Here is a 20,632-nt window from a genome sequence, read left to right as displayed (position 1 = left end):
AGCTCTTTGTGGCAACTGTCCCGTTCTCTAGTCGTAAGTCACTTCTAGGAATAGGAATCCAATAGGAAGCCCCATTGAGACATATTTAAAGCAATTTACTTGGATATCTTCAAATACCGCTTGAAATATAGTGTAGTGCACGTACCAAGTGTCAGCAGCTATACTGGTAACTTCACAAGCATTCGCTGCACCACGCCCCCTCCTTCCCTTTTCTCTTGAATTCGCTTTCTACGAATCGCCCGTCTAATTTCAAAGTGCGTCTTTTTCTGAAGTGTAACGCTTTATTATTACGAAGAGGATAGTTTGCTTTCTTTCGCCATTCTGCTAACCGGTGCGTCACCTTGTCTCTTGATAGTATGGCATAATGCACTTTAGTTAGCCATGCTTTCCTTCCCCATCATGGGGCACGCTTCACGGCGTCTGATAACGTTCCATTGCATGCGCCTGGTCGAGAAGCCGTCCAAAAAAGGCTCCAAGCAGTGGCTGCCTGCGCTCTATGCGCCTAAGAACCGAGCTACGATAAAGAGAAGTATAGGACAAAGGTCGGGCAGCTGCAAGAGAAAAGCCGCAAGCGAAGCAGCACCGATATAAAAAAAATTACTCTCGCGCGGGGCGGCCTTTACATCGCAGAAAACCTGGGCGGCCTTTATTGAATCATTCTCTTACTTGTGAATAATCTGTTTCTGCAGACTTGGCTAACAACGTGGTACGCCTTACACCTCGATCGCTTAGTAACTACTAGCAGGTATTTAGAACTTGGCGAGGCGGGCAGAGCTATAACGCATGTGCCTTAAATTGTTTGTGTCAGGCCCAGTGGACAAAGCGATAACGTGACATTCGCGAAGCACCCTTTATTCAGTTTCACAAACTTGGGATATGGCTTGTGTATGGCATTTTGAAGAGGGCGTTGTGGTGAAACAACTTCATTAGCTCGGACATACCAGGTGCCATTGTTTTAGCTCCACTAAATTTTCAGAAATTGCCTGTAGCAGATAGCACAATGCTAAACCTTCTCGACGAGGCGACCGTTACTTCTACAACAAATCTAAAGTGCTTAATTTGGCAATTAACATACTTACACTAAATAATTTTGATTTAATTACAGTAAGACATCTATTTCAATCTAGGAATTGTAGCCGGAGTGTTCGCAAAGGCATATCCGCTTGGAACAAATTTTCAGGAATATAACCAGTTTCGGGATAGTACTATTCAACGTTTCCGACAAAATGCATCGGCGTTCCAGATAATTTTTTGCTTTCATGCATAAAACATCGTTTTAATGAAAAAGTAAGTTGTACAATAGTGCAATTTTTTTGCAAGTTTGACGGCGTGTACATGGAAACGAGTGCCTTCCTGAGAATTCGATCCAAGTCAATTTGCCTTGCGAACTTCTAGCTACCCTTCGTTGATCAGAAATATGTGGCGTAATATATTTAGTTAAAGAGATGATTACTGTTAGTTAATTATTCAGTTAAGCATTAGAATTTCTCAATGATGTAATTGCTGCCTCATCGAGTTATTTAGACCAAAGGTTAGAATTTGCTATATGCAACAGACATATATTTTTTTTTAATTTGATGTCGCTAAAAGAACGCCTTGTATGTTCCAAGTATTAGTAAAATTACGTCTCTGCTTGCTTCTTCCCAAGCTTTTGCAGGATTTCAGTGTGTTATGGTCAGGCAGTGATACATTATTCTATTTTGAAACGTGAAACAAAGTAGCCTAAAACGTGTTCTTTTCATTCTGTCCATCTTGTACTGTCTTAAACCTGCCTAACTTAGTGCTTAACTGAGCTTTTTCAGTGGGGATTGCAGATAGTCCAGAACAATGTTTGTGGACAACTTGAGTGTGCCTACATAACGCAGCCGGACGTTTATCTGCTGCTCTTTTGCAACATGGGCTCTGCTTTATCTGCAAAGAACTGGTTCCTCGATTTATCATTACTATTTTATTACTTAAAGACACGAGTAATTTACCTAATGCAGCTGCGTTCATTATTCGATATATTCGCTGATTCATTCATCATCAGCCTATGTTCAGATTCAGTGCAGTACGAAGGCATCTCGCAGCGACCTCAAGTTATCTTATGTTGCGGTACATGATTCCAATTTGTGCCGGCGAATTTCTCAACTTGATCTCAGCACGTAACTCACTGTCTTCCACGACTGCGCTTCATTTGCCTTGTCATCAAATTCTATAACTCTAAAAGACAACAGGCTATTTTGTCTACGCATTGCTTGACGTACCCAAATGAAGCTTTTCCTCTAATCCGACCTCAAATACAGGCTGTGCCCGTTTGCTCTCTATTGCACACCGCGATCTTCCTCTCCTAAGGTTACGCTGTATTTTTTTTTCGTTCTATCACTCATTGCGCTGTCCTTAAATCAAGCTTCTTTGTTGATGTCCAAGTTCCTGCACCGTATGTTAGCTGTATGATTCAACGATTGTACACTTTTCTTTGCAATGATAGCGGTAAGCTGCCTGGCGAATGCCTGGCCTATGCCCTCCAGCCCATGTTTATTCTTCTCTAAATTTCTTTCTCAGGATAAGGGTCTCCTCTGAGTAACGGGCGTAGATAAACAAAATTTTGCGCAGATGCTAGAGCCTAACTGCGAATGTTAATTTCTTCTTTCCTTGCCAGACTACTCAATACTAGCTTTCTTTTCTGCATAATATTCTTCAACCCCACTCTTGCACCAAGCGTTATTAACTTGTAAATGTGCACTTTTTTTTTGCTTTGTTTTGGAAGCGCTATACTTGTGGTTGAGCTATAGGTGAGGTTACTGCATTATATTCTTCAACCCCACTCTTGCACCAAGCGTTATTAACTTGTAAATGTGCACATTGTTTTGTGCTTTGTTTTGGAAGCGCTATACTAGTGATTGAGCTATAGGTGAGGTTACCCTGCTCCATGCTCGTCCCGGTATTTGATTTGCCTTAGCGTTTCTTTCCAGATAACGAAGATCTGTCACCGTGCGTCAATCCATCTACTTCCTTTAGATTTCACTGCGCAATGGCAGTGGTCTCTTCGCGGGAACCAACAGGCACCGCACACGCGTTAGCAGGCCCCGTTCTCGTCACATCCTCAATAGAGACTCGTCGATCATAAACGGTGTCATTTATTGAGATTGGCAGTAATGCTCACTTGCACATAAGCCAAAGAAGCGCTGGCACATAACCTAAGTCACCAAGGCAGACTATTGGGAATTATTCTTGTCAAGTATGCAAGAAAGCTGGGATTCTACATATGTAAGCTTAATCATCACCTGCGTCGTTCCTGTGATCAGTAAACTAAACATAACGCAGCGACCGTCAAAATGACTAAACACCACCGTGGGCCAGAGCATCTGACAGTCTTGGTGTCGTAGGCATATTTAAACAGTAATTGTTATTTTGATTGTAAAGCTTACAGTCGCACGTAACGCTATGAGTGACCTTGGTGTTATAATGTTTACTGATGAGAATAGCACCTTGTCTTCCCCGTGTATATATTGCTTTTGTTTGCGGTAAATTGCATGTGGTGATTTCCTTGACGCAAGTTAAGTTTTAAGCGCTAGAGACAGAGCAGTCTCATTTATTATGCTACATTTTTCTAGCACGAGTGATTGGAGTAGATGGTGGAGATTGGAGGAGTAGATTGGAGGAGAATTGGCCTACATCTTGCAATGTCGGAACCAACCTAACGTCCAACGAAACTGCGGATGCGATTGTTGCCGTTGGTACTCCGCTGTCGGTGTCACAGTTTTAAATGTGCTTTGCTGGTGCCCAGATTGAAAACTTCATCAGGTACTTAGAAGGTGGGGATAATTCGAGAATAAAACAGTGTGCCATCTAGTGTCCCAAGTTATTACCCAGCGACTGGTTCCTCGAACATGCAAGCACTTCCGCAGTAGGAAGGAAAAAGTGGAGAAGGAAAGGCAGGGAGGTTAACCACTTTAGCTTAACCGGTTTGCTACTATTTACCATTTCTTCTGTGGGAAGGGGGGGGGGGGGCGTTTGCTACGGCGTCAGAACAATAACGGATTATAGCGTTGCTTCGTGTCAACGATGGATCGTTGAGTCGCCGACCCCCAGCCAACTCATTAGCGCCGCTTTGCTAATTGTGGGACAGCTGCGTGTGACACACCATCACTTCATTGGCCCAGATTCTTTACGGTGGCTGTGCCCGTCAGGACTACTACACAGTGCCTAGTGAGAGAAGAAAATAGATAATGTGTAATAAGGGTTGATGAAGCGAACACGTGGACGACCTCTGGCTAATAAGGAGAGAAACGGGCTCCTTAAATGCGAATTAGACGACCACAGCCTTTCGGGTCATTCGGTTCCGCTGGCCCCGCTCGTAAGCGGCAAGGAATTAATTAGCTCTCGGGATGGTCTGTGCTTTTCTGTGAAACTGTTTATTTCTCGGGTAGCTGCACAAGCCCAGCTAGCCTTTTACTTTTACGATTTTACAGACTGCACGCGAAAGACTTGTGCACAGGATGCGGTGAAGTAAAAAGCTCTTATTCTTATTTTTTTTTCTCCGCGCTGACATGGGCATATATCTTTACGTCGTTTTTCGCTTAGGAGTGCCACGACTAGCGCGGAAGTATCAACAGTGTGGCGGGGCCGCGTCGTGTAGTAAAGAAAGGGATAAATTTACATTGATGCGAGAATAAACTTGAAGTGCTGTAAAGGCGGCTGAAACAATGACGCGTCTATAATACTGAACACCAAGGAACATGATAAAACAGTTCTTCGGAGACGAGGCCAATTTTTACGAAAAGAACATAACGAAAGGGCCTAGGAAGAACAAGTAGCACTTAAAACACCAGTCCTAGGAAGCCAAAGCTGGAAGCACGAAACGCACGCTGCAGTTTAAGGCAAACTCAGCTCTTGGACTTGTGTCAATGAGCGTTTAACCGTTTCTGTGAAGCGAAGCTTGCCATACGTCACCGCGTTTACGCATGTATGCAGAAAGCGAATCGGTAATGCTTTAAGCAATGTGCATAGTCTAAGGGAAGGCAGAGTTCCTGCAAATGCTTTTGACGCAGTACTCGTGTGTGTTTATTCATTTCCGCCGTATACCGTCAAAATCCAAAGCATTGCAGAAGGGACTCGGTTATAGATTCCTGAACAGCAATGGCAAAATGCGGCAAGTTATACAATACGCACAATAGTGGCAGAGCAGTGAAACACAAAAAAGAACTCTTATAAGAAAGCAGATGCTCCGATATTCCGCTCCATTTACCTGAGTTCTTGCACGCCACGATAGAGATCCTCTATGAAGACAAATGAGACACCGATCACGATGAAGAAATTATTAAAACCTTGATGTTTCAGCCTTATTATTGTGGCGTCAATTACATGGACACTTCGGGCGCATTTTGCCGCCGGCGTCGGCGCCACCGTGAGATTCCGTATGGAGCCTAAGGGCGATAAAATTGTCGCCGCGTCCTGTTTGCTGTACGTGCGAGTGAAAGCATGGAAGGGTGAGCTAGCTTACGCGGCTCGCTCTCGCGTGCGTGAGCGAGGAAGGCGGGGCGGATGCGCGCCCTCTTCCGTCACGCGCGAAGCATGAGGGTGACTGGAAGGGGGGGGGGGGGGGGGGCGTTTTAATTCGGCGGCTGCTGCTTCCGGCGCGGCCGTGCGGGCGCCGTATCTCGAAAGCGATCTGCGGCGTGGCTAGTACACAATACACGTGGCCAAAGTGCGCGCCCGCGTGGGCTTCATCATCAAAGCGATCTGGGATGTTCGCAGAGTGCGCGTGATGCCGGTAGCTTCTTATGCGCTGTGCTTTCGACGTTTCGTTCGCATTGAAGCGAGAGATGCAAGAAGCTCAAACCACTCGTTGCTGCTGACGCAATTTCTCACTCGAGCGTTTTCACAGCGAGTTTCCGCAGTCATCGAGCTCGACGTGTTCAGGTTTACCCGTGCGCGCGCGACACCGCTCTTGTTTATTTTGTTTGTTAGCGAATGCTTACAAGTTTACACGGCCGATAAAACTAGTATCCTTACTCCGTATAGCTGTCTACTAATTTGCTATCGCAATCGATGCTTGGTCTTTTGGGCGAAACTCCGACTCTTTTGTAGTCGCAAACCTTTTCCTTTGTGGGAGGCTGAGACACCAAGTTATAAATTATTTCTTCGTATTTGTCTGTGTTTGTTTTGTCAGTTTCATAATTGTTCTCCACCGCACTGTCCATACGAGCCTGCCGATTTCAAATAACGTTTACTCTGTTTAGAGTCAGCGTATTCCCCTGAAACGTCGTCGAATTCAGCGAAATTGAGCTAGTCTGAAAGGCAAACTTCTTCCTTGCAGACGTTTCTAGTCATTCCTTTGTTTAAGATGGTAGTTCCATTTCTTTGACTCTGATTAACAAAGTGTGCGCCAGAAGGAGAGCAGATTGCAGACAGCGCACAGTCAGGGCTACTCGCAGCCGGAAGCTGGAGTGATTCACCTCCTCGATAAGAGTATGAGAGTCATATTGCGAATAGAATGTTACATTACCCTTGAACCAGTAGAATACAATAGAGTTTAGGCTCCCCTATGTGTATATCTCGTCGAAGCAACCGGTCCTGAATTCGTGTTCGTTATTCTCGTCGCTGTCTGCCCACCTCTGGCTGCTTTTTCTTTCCTCTTAACGTATGCAACCTTTAAATTGAAAGTTAACGCAAAGTTTCTTTATCAGTTATTTCAAAAGCCCTCTTGGCACATTCTAGTTTAAACCGCTGCCTTGCTGACTCATCTCCTGAACCGGAGCAGTGGTTGCACTAAACGTTCTGAATATTTCCGCAAGGCCTTCCTTTTTTGGTAGCTCTTTTTCGTAGTTTGGTAGCTCTTACACTTGATTCCTAATCAATTTGGGGCTTACCAGCATTGCTAAACTAACCTTCTGTGCATGTTGTAGCGCCAAATGAAGCGTCCAAAGTCCAAGATCTTAAGAAAACTTCTTCTTTTTTGCTTTTTTCCATCACGTACAAGAAATGTAACATCAAGTACTTTCACGGGTACAGTAGTATTTCCATTTCGTTAAGCCTTCTTTTGTAATTTGAGCAAGAATCTTCACCATCCAAATTGCACAAAACGTGCTTCAGAGAATGTGTTTAAATAAGGTAGCAGTGCCACTCCTGCGTGAACAAATTGAAGAGCCGAATCTAAACAGGGGGGAGATTTTTGTATAACTATGTTGTGCAGGTGACACTTTTCGGATACATTTTTTTTTAATTGCTATCCGAAGTTTAAACTGACCGACGTTGGCTTAGTGTACTCTCCTAAAAACATGAAGAATGCGTCTGTGTTTACTAAAATTCTGGCGACTTCTCGGTTTCTACGGGCTAGGAAAGAAATGCTAGCAATATCTTTCAAGATTAAAAACGAATCTATTGGCTGAATTCAAGAAATAATTCATAATGAACGAACCAATGCTAGTCGAACTAGATAGGAAGAAATCAACATTTGTTTTACTACGGGGCTGAAGTCGACATAATGGTTTAATCATCCAGGATCTAGAGTATTTCTTGTCTGCTGTACCAGAAGGCTCCACTTCGTTCGGTGTAAGCTTTCAATGACTGACTGATTTGTTTCAGGGTCGAGGTCAGATAGAGATGATTCAAAAGATATTCTTTAATTTGCTATGTATTCTCAGAAACCTGTAACCAAGAAAACAGCGGGTAATTCTGGGGAAAAAAAATTATGGTGTTTTACGTGCCAAAACCATTTTCTGATTATGAGGCACGCCGTAGTGGAGGACTCCGGAAATTTTGACCACCTGGGGTTCTTTAACGTGCACCTAAATCTAAGTACACGGGTGTTTTCGCATTTCGCCCCCATCGAAATGCCGCCGCCGTGGCCGGGATTCGATCCCGTGACCTCGTGCTCAGCAGCCTAACACCATAGCCACTGAGCAACCACGGCGGGTGAGAATTCTGGGAAGGCTTTGTATTAGGGCATAATGTGTTTCGTGGGAAGAGGGCATGTTTTTCTTCGAAAGTGTAGTGTTGGCTCTGTTAAGCATGTAGGATAGGGAACGTAACAAGATTGCCGCATCTGGAAACTTTTGCAGCTGAGACAAACTTCTTCCTTGAAGATGTTTGTAGTCCTTATTTTGTTTTAAGATAGTAGTTCCGGATCTCTGAGCGGTGATCAGCGAAGTGTGCGCTTTAGGCATAACTATCTTTTTATCTCATATTCGTTTAGTGTGGCCCTGTGATGGGTGATCCTTGTGATCATTCCATCGATCCGGTGGGCATGTTTAATTACTTTGTCTACCCATTCGCTTATGCTTCCATCTCGTATTACGAAACAACAATGCGGGTGGCGCGTCTAGGATATTTTGCCATTGTTTATTTAGTGACATTTGGCGGCGAGATGCCATATTCGGTAACCAGCAGGACGGTAAATAAAGCGGTGCTTCCTTCAAAAACCAGGAGCATGGAAAAATGGGAAAGACAAAGGTTGGTTGCATGAAATAACGAATTACGATAGAAGAGAAGATACCTATAAAAGTGCGCTGAAGATATTGTAGAATGTTTTAACCATGCCTTATTAAGACCTGTTATTGATAATTTGCCCCATGTAGACAATCGATGGAGTCGCCGATGCCATGACAACAGGTCCTCGTTTTCTTTTTGTGTTATTGTTAAGGTGCCGATAGTCCACGCAAAACTACCAGCTGTTGTCCTTCTTTCTGACAAGCACAACACGAGATGCCCAAGGCCTAAGGCTCAATGATGTTTCGAGCGGTTGACTACATTCGGTATGACTTGGCGCTCAGTAGAGACAGTTGCGTCATCCGTGGATAGGGCTGGTATCACCAGTCCCTATGCGATGCTTCACAACGGATGTTTAACCAAGGGGCTGGTCATCGAGGTCAAAAATATCTCGGTATGGGGGCGAGAAGGCAGCGAAGTGGGTCTGCGTGCTGTGCTGGGTGCTCGAGAGCTATCATTGCCGTCACATTAACGGAGGCTGGAGCTGTAGGGCGCAACCAAAATTGGTAGACGATGGAGGCTCGCTAGTGGCGAGTCTCCATCGGGAGCACAAATATATAGGCACAAAAAGGGGGGTCTTGCGCATGCGCAGGAAAACAGGGATGACAAAAATCAATAGGAAATACTGAAAAAACTGAAAATACATGCGGGCTAACTATCAAGCATGCCCAATTATTTCTTGCGGAGTATGACCATTGGAACACCGCAGCTGTTGCCCTTGATAGGGATTACAATGTGCGGGAAGGCGACGTTGTGTGAAAGGCAGACGGTAAAGAGAGACGATATAGTCTCCGTCTACGGCAGGTGATTCGGGTGAAACGGTAATTTTAGTTATTGCCAGATGAGGCAAGTGAACGTTGTCAGTTGAGCAAAGGCGAGTCGCCGTAGGATTTGAAGGACCTACATCATATGGTAGGGAATTTTGGTCAAGTGCCACAAAGTAGTCAATATGGATGGATTGGGCCAAAGTAAACAATGTAGGAGCCATTCCACTCGGTGGTGGTGGATGACTAGCGAAGCTGTAGTACATCACACAGGGTTAGACAAGTGTCCATGTATTGATTTTCAGCATTTGTTAATGGCAGTGACGATCACTTTGTTACTACTGTGATATACAGTGACTGGTTGGGTTACAACCTGAGACGGAATCTTGGCCAAAGTTAAATTTATACACGAGCGTTCCTGAGCAGTTGAGTGACTTGGATTGGTGTGGCACTTCAAACAATACTCTTCTAGCACAAAGTGAGGGAACAATTTCTAGTCTGGTACTTGCATGTCCACATTAAAGTCTGCAATGATGACCAGAAGGGTAACGTCATCACGGCTAACCCATGCAAAGTGCGTGCTCATGAACTTCTCGATAGTGAACTTGGGTGTGCCTTGAAATATATACACAGTGTATGTCAGCATTCCGCCTTTCGTTCGTAACGCAATGACATCTCTAAAATCGGTGGCACTGTCCTCTTGTGAGTTAATGCTCTCTGGTTGTAAAGACATTTTGTCCTTTGCGTACATGGTAATGCCTCTTGCTCATGAGTATATGTTCTGTCCACAAGCGATTCTAGTATACCCACCGACTTCAAACAATGCATCGTAATTAATTTATTTGATTGTTATTATTAATTTTTATTATTATTAGGGGCGGCGTGCTTGAAGCCTGCTTCGCCTCCACCGCCGGCCGACCCGGTATTTCACGACCTTCGTCATTATCACTCATTTTTCCCACGGATACGACAGATGCATTGGGGGTATATGTATACGCAGCTTTGCTGTAGAATCGATGCCCAAGATAATATCGTAAGGGCTGCGCTGCAAAACGTGAAGCAAAACAGAAGTATGGAGTCCGGCAACAGTCACACGAGAGGCACACATACCAATAACAGCCGGTGTTCCACCGTCCGTTACGTGGACGACAGGTAGCAGGGCAGGAGTGAGGACCTTCTTTAGTTGCGCACGAAGGCACCACACATATCGGTCATATTAATGACAGATATGTGTGCACCGCTGGAAATGAGGGCTGTGACAGATAGACCACCATTGACGTCCGGGTCAATCACATTATGAGTAGTAGGCAGGATCAGTAGCGCAATTTCGGCTCGGATTGTCATGGCAGCATAACCTGTATGAGCTGCGCCAGCTAGTTCACCCATTAAGAGAGCGTGGACTAGGTGGTACGGTAGGCGGGGATTGACAACGTAGGGGCGAAAAGGAAAGGCGTCGGTGAGGGGAGGGAGAGTAATCAGTAGGGTAGGTGTAAACGTCTAGGCATTGTTGTCTTCCATCTGCGTTGATGGGTGAGGAGCAAGACCAGCGTAGCGATGGTTGTTCTAAACACTTCGCCATCACTGAGAATTCCAAGAGCTTCGACAATAGCTAGAAATATTACCGATGCACCTAAAAGTAAAGCAAGTGGGTCTTCAGTCCGTAGTCAGTTATTTTGCTGGTTCCCCGTAACTAGGATAAGGGTACGGGGTTCAGAGTTGAGGCGGGTGCGAAAGCTTAGCGATCACTCGGTCTGTTGACGAAAAAGCCTGCATTGAGCCCCGCGTTGCCAACTTCTTAACAGACAGCGCTCTGGGTTAAAGAAATCGTTGCGTGAGAGCCATCTGAAGCTGGAGATGGGAGGAAACTGGAGAGGTAGCTTCGACCTCCCGGCGAACAATACGCACCAGGTTGCTAGATGTTGTGGTCATGGGCGGAAGGCGCTGGTGCTCGCAGGTAGGTGTAGCAGCCGCGTTGGGAAGATGTGAAAAGTACGGTGCTATGCCAGTGCTCTTCGCTTTTTTGACGCGGCGACATTCAGAAGTTATGTCCTCGAATGTCGATGATTTCCTAAACGCGAGCAGGCGGAACGCATGGTCAGCTATTGCTATGAGGACGTGGGTGCCCTATTCTGCTCCTGGTGTCTTCTCGTCAACTTTCTATAAGTGCGGTCACATCCTAAATGCAAGCCACATACAATTAAGTGCAAGTATAAAAGCGACGACACGCAAGGACCTTTCTGCGTGGCCCGCCACCTGTCAACATGCTTGCCGAAGAAATTCTTGGGCTTCTTTTTGCACACGTCCCATATGGTGAATTCCACCTCTTCGGTTCCAGACCATATCCGAGCGCACTGGTTGGGCCAGGATGACGGTGACCACTGGTGGCGACGCACCTAAAGCATTTTCGCCTTGAATTGTCATTGCCCATGCAGCCAAGAAGCGCCCGCCGCATAAATCCGTCTTGTGTCTTGTAGAACCCACAATCTCTACCAAAATATTACGGAGAGACGAGAGAGGCAAATATATTTACAGATTATTTACAATAGCAGAGCGTTGTACACGATGCTGCTGTTGGTGCCTGAAAAGATGGCTCGTACCCATTTGGTGGGCGACATAGCATAAGATAGGATGTCCTTCTTCGATGGCGCGCACGCACTGCAGGGGAATGACCAAATTTTGGAGGGTATTAGGAAGAGCTTACAAGAGTATTAGAGTATTACAAAAACTGTTAAATGTTTGATGTGGAAAATCGCAGGGTCAGTATGCCTCGTCGTCTTCCGTGTCCTCGGTTTCTTCTTTTGCTGAGCACTGTGACAATATTTTTTAATGAATTTTATCTTCTGTGCCATAACTATTTACTTACGTTTATAAGGTATGATGACTATGAATATCGAACAATAGGGCCTAGCCGATTTTATATTGTGGGATCATTGAAGATTAGCACTAAATTTGACTGTTTGACATTACCGCACAGCTCGTCATTTCTGCACTTGGTAGCCTTGAACGCAAAGCATACATGTGTGGCAGCGCAATGAACAACGAGAAATTCCTCAGCTGCCCTAGCACTAAAACAACCCTCCCCACCCCCTTATTCTTCAAAAATTGCAAGTTGTGTGTTATTGAGGGCCACAGGCACTGAATTCTTCTTTTTATAATTCTAGAACTATGGCTATTTGTCGCTTGCAGTACACGACCAAACTACTCTCATCGATCTAGTATCTGTGATACGCGCAACGTCTTAACGCGACAAGCGAGCTATTTTTGATTCCGTACAGGAGATCTCTAAATTAAGTTGACTAGGTTCTTTATCTTACAGCCAAAGCTCTGTACTTCAGTATTCTTAAGTTCTGTCAACGCCAGAGTGGCGCCACACACGGCAGTGAATCGCCTCTGCACAGCGCGGTGACAGCAGCAGAACGCCCAAGTCCACTTAGGTGTAGTGGTGGGGTTGCCCCACTGTAACTCCATGTTACTGTATACATCCAGCTTACATTTATTGTTTCGAATATTTCAATATTTTCCAATCATTAGGCTGCTTTACGATACTCTGCGTCTCGGTCGAACATCAATAACTTTGTTGGTCGGTCTGCACGCATGGTGGAGGTTCAGGGTTCGAACCCTTACGCCGGGCGTCGACACGCTTATAAAACAAGCACAATTAGCCTCTAGACCAGGAATCCACCTTTTCAAGGGCGCGTGTTTGAGGAATGTTTTGAGGAAAGTATGTCTGCTTTGCAAGAACCAAAACAAACAAAACACCAGGGGACGTATTCTGTAAGAATCCACCTAGTGGTCTGTCCATTTCGGCCGCTGCTGATTGGATGCAGCTGTATGAGAAAGGAGACCAGCGGCCCTAGTCAGTCAGCAGCGGCCGAAATGGACAGACCAATAGATGGACTCTTACAGAGTACCCCCACAGAACTATCTTGTTGACAACACTAAATCCCGATGCTCTGACAGAAAGCTTTTTCCAGATTATTGATTTGAAGCAAGAATCGAATGACGATTAACTCCAAGGAGCCTGCAAATTGCATTTATCGTCGAAACTAAAAAAAATGACAAACATAATGAAAATGCGAAAACTGAAGCCAGTGTTTTGAGACCGAGACTGGGGACGCCTGAAAGAAAAACAACCTTGTGTTGGCAGTCTAAAAAAATTGCAAGATCTACGCATACAGAGCAGCCTGTGTACCTAAAATGATATTCACATTCGATAAAACGAAGTCTGTATAGAAACGCGAATTATACTGTAAGACAACATCGACATTTCGCATAACCGCTTTCATTGGTACTTTCGAACTTCTTCGTCACCTATTTTCGAATTTTTGTTTTATTTTCTCTGTCTACTTGTTTCCCTCTATCTCTGCAGCAGATAAGTCTAGCTGCCAAGCTTGTCATTGGCTTCCAGACAGCGACAGGTTCCGCCTCGAATTCCCGTTGAACCCAAAATCAACGCCTCCACCAAGAATTTGCAAGGTAGTCTGCCATTTATACGCTGCTACCTCTGTTTCTCTCTCCCCTGCTTCCATGTGTGCCTCACAATTTTATGAAGATTACCGGCTCCTCCTTTCGGAGGATTGAAGCTACGCGCTCTGAAAAAGTGGCCGTCGCTTAATCTAACCGAACACTCAGCGGTACTTCCCGCTGTTTAAACTTATCGTACTGGCAAATGAATCGATTTATCCTTGAGCAGTGAAGCATGTTTCCTTAAGAAATCCGCCTAATTAGTGCTACGGAAACTAATGACGTGTGTTTTCGCTAGTTGAGGCGCGTGCACCTGATTTTACAGTCCGCTTTAGCCTCAAAGAGCTCATAAAGAAGATGCCTTAGCGCAGACTGAGAACCTTAACACTATTTAACATTTACTATTTAGCATTTTACTAATCATATTCCGACACAGCTTAATGTGCAGGTGGACGTATACGCCGATTATATGGCGTTTTGTGCGTGTCGAATGATATGCATAGCCTATGTAAAACTTCGCAGTCCTATTTGAATGGGATTGACATGTGGTTAAAAGGAATACAAATGTCTCTAAGAGCCAACAAAACTGCAATCATTGTTTTCTATTTAACTTTTCCTATGCGAATTACAATTTCGTATAGTCAAGAGATTATTCCCCAGGTACAATCACTAAAATATTTATTAATGATTTATACGGAAAAGCTTAATTGGCAGTCACGCAAAGAATACATCCCATCTAAAGGAGCACGTACGTGCTGTTGGTTTACTGCGAAGAGTCAGCAGCATTCATCTGGAATTCGCAGGAAGACTCTGCTGATAATTTGCCGTATGTATGTCCATCCCATTTTAGAGTTCGGCCACGAGTTATATTCTGGAGGTCCTACTTATAAACTACCCCCTCGTTATTTTAGAACGCGAATCACTACGTCTTTCCCTTGGCCTTAAAAAATTTGAAGCGAACAATATTCCTTATTATGAAACTCACCTGCCTTCTCTGCAAACCCGATTTCAGATTCTGACAGTCCAAGCATTACTGAACATCTATGCTTCTACCTAGAGACGCTCCTACTATGTTTCCATTTGAGAGCCGAGTGCATTCTTTGAGAATCAGTGATCTCGACTGAACTGTCCCCAGGCAATCATTCTGCAGATCCTCTTAGAATCAGCGCAAGTATTAATTCCTGACGCAGTTTTCCCAAATTTACCTACTGCCGCAGCGAGCATTGATTTTGGATTATATATTTCCTAATAACGCTAAGCTTCTGCCTATTAGATACGTAAACGTTTATTAGACGACCACCTTGAGAACATCCAAATAAATCCAGTAAAGGCCACAGATGCTCATGTCACCTAGGAGAATGCAGCAGTGGGCATTTTTACGCCTACAGTAAATTGGCCTTTCTCACATCGACTGCCCGACTTTGCACCAATATTCGTGGCAGAGTCATGGTGACCATCCTAGCTCTACAAAAACGTCTCACGTCTATTTCTTCAGCTGTAATCATACCCGACTCCTTGTCAGTTTGTTCAGCTCTATTAGTGCCCAATTCCTATACCACTCTCCAAGGATTTTATTCATGTATCTTCATTCATTTACGCCTCATCCATCTGGTGTGGTTGCCAGGGCACATGGGACTCAATTTAAACGAGTCAGCAGAAGCTCTAGCGCTAGCATCCCTTAAAGGTCTGGTACTGGGGATCCCAAGACATTCGGCATACATCACTTCTGCGATATTTAAAAAGAACCTCGGTCCGATAAGAACACGCCAAATTATATGTATAAATAATTGCGATTTTTGATACCTTAGATTCCCTTGGCACCGCAGATGGTCTTCAACAAGAAAATTGGAAGTTTCATTTAGGAGAAGGGCATTGCCCAATACCAATGGTTATATTTTATTGCAAGAGGTGTGGTTTGGATTTCAATGAGCCTGAAACTATCGAACATTTCTTTATAGAGTGTCGTATGGTCAACGTGCATAGAAAACAATTTCCTGTAGGTGCCCTTTGCCAACTTCGATTGGTCATAAATCTTCTCGTCATACTCTCTCATGGGTCGTCGGCACTAGGACACTGCAATAGAGATGTTTGCGATGTCATTATTTAATTTTGTAAGGACAACAAGGAGACTGCCATGTAAATTTTATCGTTTTGTTTTTATTACAATGAAACAAACATTTTTACCTTAAATTTGAAAAAAATATGCCATGAAACTTCATATTTAGGATTAGTATTAGTTTATCTTATTCTTAAATGACAAAATTCTATTTAAGTATTATGCCCCTTTTACCTACTGCCTCCGGCTTCATGGCCGATAGACTATAGTGGGTTGCGATATAAACATAGACGCCAAGCCAAACCAAATTACTGAATTAACTCCGACAAAATAGACAGCAGGTGATTTCTTATGCTCGAAAAACCGTGTGTGATTGACGTTGTGGCGTTTGTGATCAACAAAATGAAGCACGTCTACACCCCTGTAATTCGATGAACTGCTGTTGTACGATGCACACAAGGCCCTGTTATCCCGCCAAAATACGTCTTCAACACTTGTTCATGGTATATGGGATGCATGCATGCTGATTAATTTTTGTGAAACCTTGTTTAAAACCTTCTTTTCAGTCATTTTTGAAACCACGTAGCATTTCTTTAATGTGCTGCGCTACAGTTGAGGCTGTCATAGCAACACGTATTGTACCCGAAAAAATCATTTCATTGCTTAATACGTCTGCATGAAAACCACCTAATTGGTAACTACTGTCGGAGGTTGACATCACATGGTTGAAGCTTATGAAGCGGTTTCATCAAGATAATCTATACACAAAAGTTAGAGTGCATGTCCTGGGTTAAAGCGCGTGGCCAACTTGGTTCGGGGATGCAAACATGCCAGCATTTATCTAAAAATAAGATGGAAAAACTTACGATAATGGCGGAGCACATTGACATGGTCAGCAGCAGGAGGATGCCGGAGATGAAGGTCATCGTCGAATCGGTAGAAGCTGGGGTCTATTCACAGTCAAGCGTGACTTGAAGCGTAACGCTTTAGGGGTCTTACGTCAAATTGATCTGCAAGTTATGATGAGTCGCTTCGCGGAGCTGCAAGTCGGATGGAGCAATCGTCGGAGCCACGGGGCTTGCGACTCCGTTCCGCGTTGACTTTTCCGGGATGTGCGAGCAAAGCTAAGCCTTTTGTGTTGCCCCTTTTGAATATTTGGGTGCAATAGCGTGCGTGCGTAATAGCGCCTCGCCCAGCAGAAATACACGCGCTGAGCTCTAAGACAGGAAGTAAGCAGCCAGCGTAGCGAAGAATGCGTGCTGCGTGCTGGATGCTCGCCGTGCGATGCAGGGCTTTTATCGAATCGCGCGCCCGCGAACACGTGACCTGGAGTTGGGCAGCCAATCATTCGAGAGCGAGTCGCAGCGAAAGGCGAGAAGAACCCCCGGCGTGTGCCGGAGCATTAGGGAGACGTGGTAGCAGGGGAAAGAACGAGCGCTCTCGGGACATAAGGCGAGGAGGGACAGCACCTCGCCACACCCCTTCGAAAGTTGCACCAACAAAACTTCCTCCAACGCGGAGGGCTAAGCGCTGACGTTTCACTCATGTCCGTTGCGAACTTTGCACTTACTTTCATTCTGGTACGCTCAGTCCATAGACTGAATAGAAAGATGCGTGAAAGGCCGACAGGCTGATGAGTAGACAAAGGCCGACAGCACCAAGAAAAAATTAGACGTGAAGTGCCAAAGGGTTGTCAAAGTAAATGAAAAGGACAAGGTGAATTGTACGGCTTCGACCGACGTACAGAGTGGTAAGAGAGAGAGCATTCGCAACAAAAGCTGTCTAGGAAATAATTGTGGAATCTCGAGGAATCCGAGACAAAATGGGGTTCGCTATCGCGCGAGAAGCTTGTGTTTAGTAGTTTGATGATGTAGGGAATGGATGACGTATGGATAATACAGGGAAATTGAATGCTCGCGGATGCCGGAAAGATAAAAGAAATCACGGAGAGCAGGCACTCTAAAATGAAAACTCACACAGCAGCTGTTTCCATTTGGCAAGGAAAAGCGAAGAAACGTTTTCGTGTTGGGAACGCGCGGCAAGACCAAGACATTCGTCTTGGTGTATTGCCACCCAAGAAAGAAAATGATTGTTAAACTAATCATGTTTCCTGTAGCCCTAAAAAAGTTAAATTTTTGTTTTCATCTTGTTGTTGCATTAAAATGCGTCTAAAATGAAAGTGTTCTTTCTAAAACAAACAAAAAATATAACAAACGATATTGAAAGTTTCAACAATGACTTTAACTTCTCAAATATTTGACAGGCGAACGCCAGACCGAAATCTGCGGTAAAGAAATAGTTCCCTTAATACTTTGTAAGATGTAAGATGAAAGGCGAGAGTTATCTAAAAAAGTATTAAAAATTCTGGTAGCCATGCTTTCTTGTTTGACGTTATATTTATGTAATTATGGTATGTCAGCGCGTCCAGGCAAAAGACATGTATTCGTACGATGGAAAGGTACGGCAGTACCAACTCCATCGCGAACTACCTCGAGATAGGAGGTCAGAAACTCTCTCTCCAGCTATCTCTCTCTCTCTCTGATGATTATCAACATAGTGTATCACAGCTGGATAAGGAGATGTTATTTCATCGAATGGTAACACAACATTAACGCCATAACATAACCCTCGAAATGCTGAGAATGGGTCCAACAAAATACATTTCTGCTCGAATGAACTTATGACCCACTTGGCGTTATAAACTTCGTCACTTCTGGTTTCACTACATATAAGGCGACTTATCCCGGGTAAATCGGCTATGCTGTTATTAAAGATGTTACTTGATGTGCTAAGATAGCTGAATTTCCACACGACTCTGTACAGCTTTCAGCTCTACCAAAAGACAATAAAACTTTCGAATAGGAATTGTTCGCGTGCTATTCATGCTTCTTCGCAACACTGGGCATTCACATGTGTGACAATTACTGGTATATACTGAAAGATGCGATACGGGTAAAGGAATTGCCGTTTTCAAGAAGGAGGCTTAACATTTTTTCTTGAATGGAAGCTCCTGCGGCTTCGTACCAGTGGAGGTGAAGCCAGCACTTGCCCCGCTTCGTCTTAGCTACGCGCGGTGAAACCCGCCCCTCGGACCATCGGCATTCCCACCACCACCACCACCACCGCCATCCCCAAGCAATCTGGGACCCCAACTTGTCGATACAAAAGATATTGGATAGTTACTGCGAGTAAACATTCTTAGCAACGCTATGAGATCTCCAGTCCGAAGTAGACGTCCTCACGCGAATTGATGTTGTAGATTTGACGTGGTCACCAAGAAAAATAAAACAAATTATAAACCACGCATAACCCTCACATTGTGGGAATCGATGTGGCGCGAAGCATCTTGCGGGTAGCTGGCAATCTCGCCTCAGTCGGTATTGTGCATATGGTGTCACCAGATGGTGCAACATGTCCGTGTATCACGCGAATTGGAGCGCGACATGAGCGCGCGTGAGCGTGTACGTGATCACGACAAGGAGATGGCACGAAGACCACAATGGCGATGACAGCAGCATTGTGGCGATGACAACGCAATAGAGGCGCCGACAGTCACAGTACTACAAAATCGCAACGGTGATATGAAGGTGGCCAACCCCGACGGCGGGGCACTGGAAATCGAGGCAACGCAGGATCCTAATAGAAGTGATAGACAAATAGTGCAACGGAAAGTTCCTTATGAACACTGTCTCAGCTTTCTAAAAAGGGCGGCAACAAGTTGGCGAGAGTCAACACCTGCTGGCCGAAGAGTGGGGCCGAATATGAAGGTTGTCGCTGCCCATATTTTCACACATCCATAAGTGCCACATTTGCCATTGCGAAAGTGTACAGTAATGAGGACCCTTAAACCCGTGTGGAAACAGGTTCAGTATAGCTCGGAAGTAGCAGACCGAACAAAATAAAGATATGAGCAGCAGTGAGAAAAGCAAAAAGAAAAGTTGCGAACGTGACTCAAGTGGCTGCGCCGAACGCGGGGTCCACACGCGTCCGTCAACGAAATTGTCCTCTATAAAGGAAAAAAAAAAACAGCGTCATGCTTCAATCATTACTGTGTTTAATGACATCCGCTCTGCAAGCGTGCAGCCTGGATTCTCGTTAGTCTTCGCAAGGTCGTGGCTAGCAGGCCTCATTAGCAGCGCTCTAGATTCGCACATCACCGTGCCGAACTCACCGCTTTCTCTTCTCTCATCATGACCCTAAAGCGTTGCATTCTATGCTTCTTTCTGTGTTGAACGTCATATTCAAGGAAGTGATTCCTGGTAAATGCATGTTGAACGTCTTGAAGGGGCAGCGCAAGACGACTAACAGAAAAAAAATCTCAGTTCCGCCCGAAAGGTAAAACACCAATTGTGATAGCAAACTAGTAGATAGCTTTACGAACTAAAGTTGGTAGGTTTATCAGCCGTATAAACTTGTAAACATTCGCTTACTAACTGCATCAAAAGTGACCGACTGTGTAAGCGTGACTCGACGAGGACATAAAAACAGACAAACAGAGACGGGCTGTCTTTCTGTGTCGGCTCTTTTCTACGTCCTTGTTCGCCCACGCTTAGACATTCTATCATGGATTGAAACTAGCTAGCCCGCCAACGTGTTTTAAGTAAATTAAGCAGCACGGTGTGACGTGCGCACAGCTAAACATGAACACATCTCGCTGGAAACAAAACGCTGGAATCAGGAATCGTGGCAGCAGCAAGCGAATTGACCTACATGCACCTCTCCTTTCAAGGCGAACAAAACACCGGAAGTACAGCGCATACGAAGCTACCAAATCTACGCACGCTCTCCGAATGCCACAGATCGTTTTGATAATGAGGCGCGCGCGGGTGCGCACTTCGCAGATCGCTTTCAGAACACAATAGCGCCAGCAACGCGT

General features: G+C 44.8%; 1 protein-coding gene across 1 annotated transcript in view; it reads right to left on the bottom strand.

Annotated features, from left to right (window-relative positions):
* LOC126539255 (uncharacterized) overlaps positions 1-17,007 on the bottom strand; it is an 88,682-nt gene extending 71,675 nt beyond the window's left edge. Inside the window, exon 1 of the mRNA XM_050186034.2 lies at positions 16,623-17,007. Coding sequence (XP_050041991.1) covers positions 16,623-16,682 — 60 coding nt within the window. The 5' untranslated portion in view covers positions 16,683-17,007. The remainder of the gene's footprint in view (positions 1-16,622) is intronic.
* Positions 17,008-20,632: the final 3,625 nt, after the last annotated feature.

This window comes from Dermacentor andersoni, chromosome 3 (assembly GCF_023375885.2).
Source record: "Dermacentor andersoni chromosome 3, qqDerAnde1_hic_scaffold, whole genome shotgun sequence".
Classification (NCBI taxonomy): domain Eukaryota; kingdom Metazoa; phylum Arthropoda; class Arachnida; order Ixodida; family Ixodidae; genus Dermacentor; species Dermacentor andersoni.
This window is presented reverse-complemented; position numbering and strand designations above follow the sequence as displayed.